This window comes from Delphinapterus leucas, chromosome 1, assembly GCF_059928025.1.
Source record: "Delphinapterus leucas isolate spDelLeu-1000000601 "Yukka" chromosome 1, BTC_Dleu_Yukka2, whole genome shotgun sequence".
Taxonomy (NCBI): domain Eukaryota; kingdom Metazoa; phylum Chordata; class Mammalia; order Artiodactyla; family Monodontidae; genus Delphinapterus; species Delphinapterus leucas.
This window is the reverse complement of record NC_143129.1, coordinates 95,164,270-95,177,993: the sequence shown is the minus strand read 5'-3', so window position 1 is coordinate 95,177,993 and position 13,724 is coordinate 95,164,270. Positions and strand designations below refer to the sequence as shown.

The following is a 13,724-nucleotide window of genomic DNA, read 5'->3' as shown; positions in this document are numbered from 1 at the left end:
TAGATGTAACCCTTGGGTTTAAATGTCATTAAGTTCCTAATGTTTCATCTTGGCATTCCAGGCACTTAGGGGGCCTAATTCCTCTCTAGTCATTACTCTCCCATAAGCATATTTCCCGGCTCCTGTCAACCAGACTACTTACCCTCTAACAAGCTTGATCTTCCCTTCTTCTATATATACTCAGGCTGCTTTCTGTCAATAAAACTGTCCATACCTGCAGAAACTTCAGTGCCTTTTGTAGCCTTCTCTTAGCTCCCAAACACCATGAATCTTCTCTAGGTTAACAGTAGCTTTTGAGAGATGAGACCGATTCTGACTCATTCTCGCACCCACCACCTTCTTCCACCTCTTCTATCCCCAGTCACTCATAGTGCATCCGCAGAATGGAAGTACTCGAGTAGGGAGGAAAGAAGTCATGTAACAAATGGCGCTACAGGTACAGTAGCTCTTTTAATGCTAAAATGGTTTTTTAACAGCCAAGCAAGACGCTATCCCCTTACTGTTGAATAAATTTAGGCTCAAATAATAAGATCTCCAGTCGGACACTACAGCCTAGCGGAGGACAGAAGGACTTTGCATTGCAATCACATGAAGGTGTGAGGTCCTATCATCCCTTCCAGAGAATACGAAAACTGTAAACTCAGGAGGCTCGGTTACTCCACAGGAGTCAAGAGTCACGAATTTGCAAGCACACAGCCATGCGAACGCCTTCCTGCTCGGCTTCCGACAGGAGAAACCGGGGCCGCAGTCCAAACATTAAAACATACAAATTGGACCTAAAACCCCACCCCGGTCCCCAAATTCCGAGCACAAACATCCTAAGCGTTATGCAGCTGAGGCCAGCGCCGCGACCACAGCGTGCACAGAACGCGCGGAACTAGGAAGAGGGATCGCCAGCCCACCTGGGCGTCTCTGATTGGCCGCCGGCTAAGCTTGGAACTCTGGGGCGTGTGCCGTCACATCCGCCGGGGCCGCCATCTTGTTCCCAGGGGCAGTTGGCGGAAGAGATCGCGCTCTCAGGCCGCCGGCTAGCTTTCTGCTTGGATTTCTCGCGGCCTGCGATTCGGCCTCTGCTCTCGACCCGGGGTCCATTCGTCGGTGTCCCGGTTGCCCTCCCTCACCCGGCTGGGGCACAGCGAGGAGGCCCCATCTTCCGACGGCGTTCCATGGAGTAGGGTCCCGGACCGTTGTCCCGAAGAGCGAGATTGAGCTTGGCCCCCTCCCCCTCCCTTCTCCCTCCCTCCTTCCTTCCGCCGCAACATGGCTAACAACAGCCCCGCGCTGACAGGCAACTCGCAGCCGCAACACCAGGCGGCCGCAGCCGCGGCCCAGCAGCAGCAGCAGCAGTGCGGCGGCGGTGGCGCCACCAAGCCAGCAGTCTCGGGCAAGCAGGGCAATGTGCTGCCGCTGTGGGGCAACGAAAAGACTATGAATCTCAACCCCATGATCTTGACCAATATCCTGTCGTCGCCTTACTTCAAAGTGCAGCTCTACGAGCTCAAAACCTACCACGAGGTGGTGGACGAGATCTACTTTAAGGTACGAAGCGTCTGGACCTGGGAGGTGGGGACTAAGTTCCGAGGAGGGGGTACGGAGGAAACGGGCGGAGGCGGCCCCCGAGGTCTGATCATTTGTAGGTGGGGGAGGATTGGGCGGAGGGGTAAGCTGTGGCCAGTAGTCCGCCAGGGAGGGGTCAAACTGGGGCCGCCCTCTCATTTCCTTTTCAGAATTTTAGGGCCGGGAGAGCCCGCCGCCATTGATCTCTCCTCCCCCAATCTCCAGCCCGCCCCTGGGGGGGGGGAGTTGGACGGGAGGAGTGGGGGAGAGGAGAAACGAATAACTTAAGTCTGTCCAGTTTACAGCTTTAAATTTATTTATTTTGACGTGGATCTACTCGGCGCCAACTTGTTGGTGCTTCTCCCGCTCACCCCGGGCCAGGGCGTGTATTGACTTCAGTGTTGGCCTCGTGTTGTTGGTATTCACTATCCGATCCAGACAGGGAAATGGTCAGTGTGTTTGTCGGGTGGGGTGGGAGGGTTGAGGGTGGAGAGGTACAAGTGGAAAAAGATGTACCGAAGGCCTGGAAATTTTCGCAGCAGGAAGTCAGGAGTAAGTGGTCTCAGTCACCTGTGCATTGGGCTTATTTAGAATTATCTGGGCCCTGGGCTTCTGCGGCAGGGTCGGTGCTGGCTTGGCTGTGCTGGGGAGCTCACCTGGCGCCTCCTCACTGCACTCTTGTCTCAGTTCTTGTTTCGTTAGCAGGATTGACTCAGTCTTGCAGCGAGGCTCGGAGCAGCCCAGGGTCGCAGGTAGAGGTATGCATTATTAATCATGCTCAATCGCCATAAATGCATTTCCCTGGTTAAATGAACGGCTAATTAGATTTTTTTTTTTTTTTTTTGGCCACTGGTTTTGGTCTTTTCTTCACGAATTTGGTAGGTTTTCTCCACTTACTTGAAAATTATGTAGTTTTAAAAATATATTCCAGGCCTCCTAAGGTAAATTTATATTTTAAAGGATATTAATAAGTCTTAACAATCTTTAAATACTTAAACTAGGACATCTGATATAATACAATCCATTTTGCCTGTATTGACTCTTAAAAACATTTGACAGACCACATAAAGTATTTTCCGTGACCTGAATATATCTGTAGAGGTGTTAAGGAAATTTTCTTTATTTGCTTTTAGGTTTTGTTTTGTCCACCTTTTCCCCAATTAAGGCCTACTGAGGGATTTTGAGATATTAGTTAGTTTTGATAGAAGATCTTATTTTGAAAATACAGTTCAACTTTGGGTATATAAAGTAAAAGTGAAATTTTGGTGTTCTCTTGCAAGAGTATTGTAAATAATTGTAATACTGTGAACTAGTTTTTTTAAAAGGTAAGGCCTTTTTCAGAATGGATACAATATGGCGAATATTTAACCCTTAGCTTTATTTATGTAGTAAACTTCAATCAGTTGAAAATAGGGTTCCTGCTCCTTCTGTGGCAGGTTCTGTTTAATAACGTAGGCAGGTGTTAATGCGATAGAGGAAAAGCTTGTTTTCAAATTTCACATAACTGTGTTTTGAAACACTTAAGATTCTACTACAAATTACTTAGATTTAGTTATAACACTAAAGACTCGGGTTTTGTTGTCCATATCAAATAATCATTGAAATGCGTAGGCTTCCAATTTTGTAACTCGATTTTGTATGGCATCCACCCCTTTGGTTAGCCTTTAAGGAATTGAAACATCTTTTTTACAGCAAGCTGGGGGAAGAAGATGAAACAGTAAAGCAGTGCAGTAGTCCACTGAACAAAATAGTGTAGTGCTTACATTTAAATACATGCTTTTCTGTCTGAAGCCACTGAAAAAGACTATGGCGTGTAATCATGGGTGGGTGGAAATAAGGTTTTAGAAATACGTAATGAACGAACAGGATTTCATTTTTGTTGTTTCAAGTTGAGAAACAAATATGGATCTTACTCTCTAAAATACCTTTGTCATATCTGTTGTAGAGCTAATATTCTTTCTTTGCTGTTTTTAGGTGAAGTATGTGGTTTTTATAGGGTGCCCCACCTTAGCAAAGACCTGTATTTTTGAGTATACTCAACATAACAAGTCACGGTTTCTCAGTTTTTGATACAGTTTATATTCTGGGAAAAAATTGAATTAGTTCCTATAATTAGGCTGAAAATAAAGTATACAGTAACAAGAATGACATACGTGTAGGTATGGCCTTTGTAACTTCATCTTCAGTCAGGAATGAACATAATGCCTGATTGTGGTTTTAAAAAAAATGTGTGAATAAAGTTCCATGATTTTGCATCAGAAGTAATTTCTGTTACAGTTTTAGCATGCTTTTTTCTAGTTTCTTCCTTATTTTATAATGTGGAATTTTAAATCACCATAAAATTGAAATATTAAGCTTATTTGAAAGGTTTTTTTGGAATAAATACTTAAACTTTGTTAATACTTTTTGCTTTAAGTTGGAGCATTAAATCCATTTTAAAATGAGAATTGTTTTTTAAGCAATTCATAATAAAATACAAATTTGATTATTAATTTTTTTTTTACAAGTGTATGAGACTAGACATTTCCTGTCTCCACATGTATCTGCTCTCTACAGAGCTACTTTAATGGGATTTCTGCTGTAAACCTGTTGAGGTTTTGTTAAACCCTAGTAGCTTTATTGATGCTGTTTAAATAAGCAGTTTTCAAAGATGGTTTACATACTTAATGTGTGTAAACAAAATGTATACATCATGTCAAAATACCCAACTTCCAGACTTTTAGAAGAGCTGCTCTATTATGGATTGGGGTTTACTCGAATCATATTGTTTAAAAAAATTCGAAGTATGAATGTTTGTTGTGTTTCTCTTTTCTATTTTCAGGTCACACATGTTGAACCATGGGAGAAAGGAAGCAGGAAAACAGCTGGCCAAACAGGGATGTGCGGAGGGGTAAGTAGAAGTACGTGCATTTTTCAGTTTTTCTGTGTCTGATAACTAAGTTTATGTTCAGAAAACTGAAAGTCTTTCAGTTTCATACCAAATTACAATTACTTTGTGTTTTTTAAAAATCTGAATTCAAGTGTTCCGTGGGGTTAGAAAAACATTTTTTTATGCTTTGTTTTCAGTTCTGGATTATATCTTGTTACTAATACCTAACAGGATTAATCAATTAGTCCTAAGTATCTTTGTTAATTATTTTACAACTCTTTCTTAATTCCTTTCCTTAAAGGTTCGAGGCGTTGGGACAGGAGGAATTGTTTCTACAGCTTTTTGCCTGTTATACAAATTATTTACTCTGAAGTTAACTCGCAAGCAAGTGATGGGTCTTATAACACACACAGACTCTCCATATATTAGAGCCCTTGGATTTATGTATATAAGGTGAGCCTGCATTTCTCTACATTTTCAATAAATATCTCATTTTAATTGACCTAAGCCTAATCACTCTTTCATAATTCTAGGTACACACAGCCCCCTACAGATCTATGGGATTGGTTTGAATCCTTCCTTGATGATGAAGAGGTATGTCAACAAGGGTAATAGTTTTCTTCTGATTACTCTCATTTTTTAATAATCTTTTATATATTGGTGGTTTAACATCTTCCACAATTTTCTGTGCTTAAATTTATTTCACTCACATACTTTTGGAATTAATGTCCTATTATTAAGATTGGGGTGGATTTTATATGTCTTAGGTTAAACTTCTTAAGTTTGATTCTCACATTTCAAAATTGTTTATATGTATTTTGGTAACTATTAAAAATTTTCTCTTCCTAATTGTGTTCTGTGTGTTGTACTGATCTTGACTTGTACAGTTGATAGTGAGTTTTTAAAATTGGCCATGCTCAAGATTGAGATGGTAAGACATGCACATAGAAATATTAATTACTGGGTTTTTTTCTGGAACTTTTCTTTATCCTGTAACTTCTTCCAAACATTAATACTCCGGCTTGCATAGGAATGCAGAATTGAGCTGGGTGGAACTTAAATAGGCTGAAGGTTTAGATGATTTGTTTGAGGTGATCAAAATATTTCAATTCCAGGTTTCTAACTCTTTTATACTATACATTTTTATAAAGTTAGAAGGAAACTTTCTCTTTAATAGTTTAGAATTTTTTTAAATTATGAAACTAGCTTGCCATTCAAGCTTAATAAGGTTGAGCTTGTTACATATGTTCAGAAAGTTACGTTAGAAAACATTACTGTGTCAGATTTAAACCATACATGTATTAAAGTCCAAGATCTCAAAAGGATCTTAACAATGAGCACTGTTGTCCATATATCAATCCCCACCACTACTTTATATTTTAAGGTTCATAAAGTAAACTGAGTGGTGTTTTAGTCGACCTGTTTAAAACGTTTATCCAAAGAATTGGTTGAATTAAAGGATAGTTCTAATGGAAATCTTTCTAGTGTGTTTTTATTATTACATGCATAGCTAAAAAAATCTCACTCATGTAGACATGGAGAATTTTTCTCTGCATTTTTTTGGCCTATTTACGAGCTGTTTAATATCTCAGAAGAGGCCAAAAGTGTGTTAGGTGATAAATCACAATCTATAAAGTTTTTTCTTTTTAGGTGAGATTTTGCAGGCTGAGATACTTTTTCCCTTCTATATTTAAAAAGCATGTCCCGCTTCATAATTGGTATTAGGCTTGTTTCTGAATGCTTCTGTTTAATCTGTTTTTTATTGTGTTTACAAACCTGAGGCTCTCTGTTTAAGCTAACTTATTGTTTTCTTCCTTAGATATCTGCAGCGATTATATTTGGAAATACTGTATATCTGAACACTTAAATGTGTGTGAGTGCAAGCAGTTTTACCTTTAGCTCTTGTTTTCCTGTTTAGATAACAAATCTCACTTTCCTTGTGTGCTTGCACTATAGGTTTGGGACTGACAATAGCTGACTAACATGTCCTGAGCTGTGAGAGGGCATAGCAAGAAGGCCTTCATGCGGTAATGACCCTTTTCAGAGACAATGGTCATCATGGATTATGCGTTTCCAATTATTTGTTCATTTATTTATTTTCTACATAACTCTAAATTAGAAACCTCACTGCTTCATGGCAGTTGGTTTGCTATTGCTTCCAGTTTTATTAGGGCTTCATTTTATATTAGAGCTGTTAAAAGATAATCTTTAGACAGGAATTGTTTGAAGCAGTTCATATGTAGCTAGGTTACACTGCTAGGAATGATGTGTGCAAACGTGTCCACAGAAATAAAGTATATACTTAGTAGGTATGTGGAATGTAAATTGTTGATTGTTCCAAATAGTTTAGTAATGTAGGGGGGTGTTTCATATTCTTGTTAACTGAGTGAAGTCACTTCTCTTTCTGTCCATGAGGCTGCAGGGTTTGTTCTCACCTGCATGCACACACTAAGCCCAGATATTTCTCTGTATCATTCATTACCAGATTAGAAAGGTACACAAATTGAAATTTTTCTGTTAGAATTTTTTTGTATTTGAGATTCCAAAGATGGTTATATTTTTATAGTATTCTTGTGTTTATTGAGATAATTTTTTTTGACGGCCAGGGTATCTTTTGTGTTTCTGTAGGACCTAGATGTGAAGGCTGGTGGAGGCTGTGTAATGACCATTGGAGAAATGCTACGGTCTTTTCTCACAAAACTGGAGTGGTTTTCCACCTTGTTTCCAAGAATTCCGGTTCCAGTTCAGAAGAATATCGATCAACAGATTAAAACCCGACCAAGAAAAATCAAGAAAGATGGAAAGGAAAGCGCTGAGGAAATAGACAGACATGTTGAACGCAGGCGTTCAAGGTGATGTGACTCTTGAGTTACACTTATTTTTAAAATATGCTTTACACAAAGGTTCTGTTTGTCACCTTTTTCCCACTTTCTGCCCTTCAGGGCATTTTCCACAAAATTATGCATCTGTAAATGAGAACAGGCAAATATTTTGCTTTAATTATTCTTGACATGTAACACTGATGGAAGTTAAATTTTTATGGTATGTTTTATTCATTCAAGTTTTTTTCTCCCCCACCCCCACTTTCCTAAATATTAGGTCTCCAAGGAGATCACTGAGTCCACGGAGGTCCCCAAGAAGATCCAGAAGTAGAAGCCATCATCGGGAGGGCCATGGGTCTTCTAGTTTTGACCGAGAATTAGAAAGAGAGAAAGAACGCCAGCGACTAGAGCGTGAAGCCAAAGAAAGGGAAAAAGAAAGGCGAAGATCCCGAAGTATTGATCGGGGGCTAGAACGCAGGCATAGCAGGAGTAGGGAAAGACATAGAAGCCGTAGTCGAAGTCGTGATAGGAAAGGGGATAGAAGGGACAGGGATCGGGAAAGAGAGAAAGAAAATGAGAGAGGTAGAAGACGAGATCGTGACTATGATAAGGAAAGAGGTAATGACCGAGAAAAGGAGAGGTCAAGAGAACGGTCCAAGGAACGGAGAAGTAGGGGTGAGGTAGAAGAAAAGAAATATAAAGAAGACAAAGATGATAGGCGGCATAGAGATGACAAAAAAGATTCCAAGAAAGAGAAAAAACATAGTAGAAGTAGAAGCAGAGAAAGAAAACATAGAAGTAGGAGTAGAAGTAGAAATGCAGGGAAACGAAGTAGAAGTAGGAGCAAAGAGAAATCAAGTAAACATAAAAATGAAAGTAAAGAAAAATCAAATAAACGGAGTAGAAGTGGCAGTCAAGGAAGAACTGACAGTGTTGAAAAATCAAGAAAACGGGAACATAGCCCCAGCAAAGAAAAATCTAGGAAGCGTAGCAGAAGCAAAGAACGTTCCCACAAACGAGATCACAGTGATAGTAAGGACCAGTCTGACAAACATGATCGCCGAAGGAGCCAAAGCATAGAACCAGAGAGCCAAGAAAAACAACATAAAAACAAAGAGGAGACTGTGTGAAAATTTTTTGTAAAAGTGGATCACATTGAATCCTATAAATGTTGGGTTAAATCTGCTTTTTTTTTTTCCTCCCAAGTTGAGATTGTGCAGTAGTTACACACTCTTCAAGCTCCCTGTAGGCTGCATTTTCATTTCCTCTTTTGTGTAGGGAAGTGCCTTTGTAATCCCATTTATTGCATTGATGTTTTCACCCAACTGTTGAGTTTGATACATGATGCACAGATTGTTCTTGCATTTTATTGTTTGTTTTTGAGATGTACAGTCTGTACATATGTCCTGAAAATGTTTTAATTCCGTTGGCATGGTTGCCATGTTGGTTAAATTTGTATAAGGCAATAAAATGCCACTAATTCTATTTTTGTTTTGTAGGTGTGGGATTATGGTTTGTGTACTGAAGTTAGCATGACTGTGCTTTTCGTAATAGAATGCTAAAAACTATGAAAATGGATCTTGGATGTCTATTATAGGAGAATTTCATGCTTTCAGTGTACATGAAGGCAGCAGTTGTAGGATTAACATTCTTGTCCACTGTATATTATCTTGGAAGGCTCTTGTTAATATGTTAAACCTAATATTCTCCACAATTAACTTTAGAGAGAATTTAGGAGAAGTTAGTTTCTGATGCAGAGGTTTCAATTAGGCTGTGATTTGATCAAAAGTCCTTTTAGCATTCTACCTCAAAGGGACACTATTAGTATGCCTAAAATTTATTCACTTAGTTTTCCTTTTTTATTTGAAAAATACATGACATGTAATCTTTTTCTTGAATTTTTCAGAGTTTAAAGTACTATATAAAAGGAGAAATTAATGTCTAAAGTCTAGCATTCTTGCAGCAACCCTATACTAACGTGAAATTGGGAGAGGGTGGGGCAGATGAGTAGAGAAATAGATGTAAGCCTCAAGCTTCCAAAGCATTTTTATAAATGGAAAATACTTAAATTATGAAACAGCTTGATATAGTGTCCTTTTTTTAAATTCAAAACTTTTTTTTATTGATAATGAAGATTGCTGTTTGAGTTTTTAAACTTAATCTAGAACAGAGAAGTATTAAAAGTAATGCTATGCTGCATTATTTAAGATAATCAGCAAATTATTTGATAGATTGTTCTTATGACTTGTATTCTGATTACAGAGAAGGATCATGAGTGTGGAATAAATACTGGATTAAATCCTTTATCCTGGGTGTCGGCTTTCCCCCATTTGTTAACATTTATAAGGTATTTTTACTGTGGAAATAGAATGTAAGTAGAGTCACACTTTGTGTAGAGGGATATCTTAGCGCCCAGATGACAAGTGAATTTTAAATGTGTAGATAGAATTGGATGTATGTGATAGCCAGTAATCCTTACTACAGTTCTTAATGGCAGTTCCCTTTGTCCTTGGGTGTTATGTGTGTCACTAGGTTGTTCCTTGGATTGGATGATTACTTAGTTTCACATCAGAGGTCCTTATTGAGGGACTTTGCACTTGGATTACATATTAGAATTTAAAATTTGGACTTGAAGGAACTTTTAAAAGATAACTCATCCATTTCTTTTTAGAACAGAGAAATAGAGGTCCAAAGTGATTTGTTCAGTCATTGCTAGGACTAAAAGTGAGTCTTCCTCACAGTGTATACCATATTAACATTTTTTTTTATCTCACTGTTCATATTGGCCAACTGATGGGCACCCAGAAGCCACCTTGCAAAAAGTGTTAAATGGGACAAAGGAGTACATTTGGAAAAGTCCTTCATATGTGGGCTTAACATTTGTACCTACCTAACTCCAGAAAAATCTCATTAAATGAAGGAATTCTTCTATGAAAATGCTATGTTTTTTCTTTTAAGAGTAGAATATTCAGTCATCTTCTAAACTGAGCATCAAGTGAATTAACACTACACATGTAGAAATTAGAAACTGTTCCTGAGTGATGAAAGCCAATAGATTTATCTTTGAAAATTTTAGCATACCTAAATGGATGGTGCTACTCCTTTGAATATAGTTCTACCTGAAATATAATTAATTGTGTGTTTTGGTAAAAAGTGGAAACTATTTTAAATAGAAGCGAAAATATCACACAGCATTTGATTTCCTATGATTTTTTTTTTTAAAGTTTGCTTTTGAGGAGCATTTTGGTATATAGAACATGTAAATAATACTACTTAATGCCGGATATATGCATGACTTAATTTGGAGAGTAGCTTTCTAAAAGACTGCAAAAACAAGTGGCTCTGAAAGGTGTCTCAGGATTGTTTCTTGCAATCTGAGAAAACTTAAAAAGCTTTTGATAGTTTAACTAGCAACCTCCATCCAGTTTTCTCAACTTATTAAAATGGTTTCACCTTTCCATGTATCAGTATGTTTCATCTGTGTTCTAATGTTCAATTTGCAATTAAATCCTATACATGAGCTAGTATATTATCAGCCTTGAGATTTAAATACAAAATTTGCATTTTAATACTCCCCAATTTATAATCTATTAGTTGGATTTAGTTCTTCTAAGGTAGTGGTCTTAACCTGAGTTATAGGCTCCTATTTAGGAATCTAATGAAAGCTACAGATTTTTCAATCTGTGATTAGGTATTTTGTAGTTAGGAATAAACAGCAAATTTGGGAGCTGAGAATGTTCCAGAGGCAATAGCTGCTGGGGTGTTTTTTACTTAAAAGACAAAGTGGGAGGGGAAAAAAAGCTAATGGCATTCACTTAATTCCCTTCCCCCTGAAAGTTATTCTTTATGAATAGAAGTTTTTGATTCGAACAGTTGGAAATGAGGCCCAGACACTGGCAGTTTATAAGTTTTTCAGCTGATTTCTAGTGTGCAGCCTCGATATATACACTGACTAGTTGGTCAGTTCTCACTGATTATATTGTTCAGCTGGTGGACTTTAAGTTGGTTCTGGTCCTGATCTGATTCTATCATCCTGTTAATGTTGGATTCAGCCTTGAGTGGCTAACCCAATGACAGCATATAAGGTAGAGCTGAAATTATAGGGAAGGAACACTTCCTGATAGTCTCTGAAATTCATCATATCCTGTGAGATCTCCTTGAACCCTGCAAATAGTTCTGAAGTGGCATTTTTCACTTTAGGATCATTGGCCATCAACATTTGTCAGCTGTAGGAAACATGACAGCATGAATACATTCAACTGGAAATCTTCACCATTGTAGCTGACTTGAAATCCATTATTCTGTTTCTCAGAGCATTGATAGTTGAATTTCTGTTACATAATCATGATCCATAATGTACTGCACAGGTAAAATGTATTCAGGTTTGGGGGGTGGTGTCTTTTCAGCCTACTGGAAAAATGAGTTACTTGTTCAAGATAAACAGCTGACCTTTTTTGCATTTCATGTAACATATAAGCCGTGACGTTTTATTACAAGAATCAGGAAAAGTAGGGAATTCCCTGGCAATCCAGCGGTTAGGACTCCTTGCTCTCACTGCCGAAGGCCTGGGGTCAGTCCCTGGTCGGGGAACTAAAATCCCACAAGCCGCGTGGTGTGACCAAAAAAAAAAAAGAATACGGAAAATCCTCATGTAAGCTTCCCTAATCTGCAAGCACCTAAAGTCCGCAAATCTATAAAGCTTGTTTTCCTTTGTCAGTACTTTTTCTAGCCATTCTGAAGCTGAATTATTTCTCTATTGAGTCAGTGGATTTAGCCACCACCCACAAATAAATTCCTAACGTTTTGAATAAGTGAAAACAAAAAATGACAGTGCTTGCCGGCAAGAGAAGTACTCTTGCCCTCTCTCCTTCCCTCCTATTTAGAAATTCTGAAATCACCAGTGTCCTTGATATTCAATAGTACCAAAAGAGGAAATTTCTTAGATGCTGGACTCATCTAAGCCAATCCAAGTACTGATCCAGTGAACATTTCTTCCGGAATGAAGTGCTCTGTCTCTGACCCCTGTTCTGGGAAATTGCATTATACTGAGCCTTGCGTAGGGACCACCACTGATTTGTAGATGTGCCGGTTATCTATTTCTTGGCTCCTAAGTCCACCCTTCATTGCTCTGCTTTGTGATACAGGAGCTAAGCCCTTTAAATATTTCTCTTTTGCTTGCTGGCAAGTTTTGTTAAGCTTGTCAGAAGATACTGAAGGGATGCTGCAGAAGAAAGGAGCTTCTCTTCCTGGTTCTTGGTGTGTTTTCTTTTTTCTTGCTTTTGCGGTGTGTGGGGGCCAGTGGCATGTAGGACACCCAGTGGCACCTCAAAAGAGGGTGTTTCCCAGCAGGTCCATTGGTCCCCCTGCCGGCTTCCCAGCATGTCTTGGTGCACCAGCTGGCAACTTCCCAATAAGTCTTGGCACACCCAGTGGGGTGCCTTCCTAACTAGTTTTGTTGACAACGCCCTCCTCTCCAGCCCTGGGCTTCAGTGGGTCGCAGCCACACCCTCTCCAACAAAATCTGAATCTCAGCCTTGCAATGGAAACTTCAAAATTTGCTCCTTCGTTGGGTCCTCTGCCTCAGTCCTAGAGGTAGTGGCTGCTCCTATAGCCGCTATTTCTGTATTCTTAAGAGCTTTCTTTACCCTTAGTAATTAATCCCCTGTTGCTTGTTAGTAATTCGTTATATAAAATTTTCCTTGTTCAAATTACTGTGTGTTTTCTGTATCCCCCCTGACTGATACAGTGGATTAAGATACCAGTCATACGGGAGCCACTTCATTAGTTTGGTTGATAACCCCTGATGTAGTCCAGTATAAAGGACTCAACCCAGTAAATTTGTTGAGAATTATGTAAATGAATCAGACTGGCCCCTTCTAGAATTTTGACTGAGAGCTAAAAATTGTCCAGTCCTTAGAAGAATGAACAAGACTTGTATAGCTGTGATATGAAGAGGCTCATGTGAAAGAGATACCACGATAAATAACTACCCTGAAGCTGCCTCGCTTCTTGCTGGCTTTCTAGTGTTTTTTGTTTTCCAGTATGGTCAGTGGGTATTCTTGCAATTCCTCTGTTTCCCATAAGATAGCCTGAGTTTCTCTTCCTTGGAACCATGAGCCTAACTCTAGTTTGTTCTATTGTAACCACCAGGGATCCCTGATCAGTGAAGGTCTTCCTGTCAATTTCCTTGACATTTAATTCTTATCTGTCTGCACTCGGCACCAGTAAGAAAATGTCATCTACTTGATTGGACTTGGCAAGGAAGTCAAAAAAGAAGTCCTAGGTACAATTCCTTTTCCTTGGTAGAAATGGTCTCCCCAAAAGCAAAAGGGGGAGGTACAGGTATAGTGGAAGGATGGAGTATGAATGAGGACAACCGTAAATCTCATAGTGTCCAGTCTTTTCCTGGACAATCAAGTCTACTCTGTATTCCTTCTATATCACTAAACAATTCTTTTTATTTCCCCTACAATGGG

General features: G+C 39.1%; 1 protein-coding gene across 1 annotated transcript; it reads left to right on the top strand.

Annotated features, from left to right (window-relative positions):
• The first annotated feature begins 979 nt into the window (after positions 1–979).
• Positions 980–10,712, top strand: PRPF38B (pre-mRNA processing factor 38B). Its single transcript, XM_022584180.3, has 6 exons — positions 980–1,539; positions 4,379–4,447; positions 4,728–4,879; positions 4,960–5,020; positions 7,055–7,278; positions 7,526–10,712. The coding sequence occupies exons 1-6, from the start codon at positions 1,261–1,263 to the stop codon at positions 8,376–8,378; spliced, it is 1,638 nt and encodes a 545-aa protein (XP_022439888.1). The 5' UTR covers positions 980–1,260; the 3' UTR covers positions 8,379–10,712.
• The last annotated feature ends 3,012 nt before the right edge of the window (positions 10,713–13,724 follow it).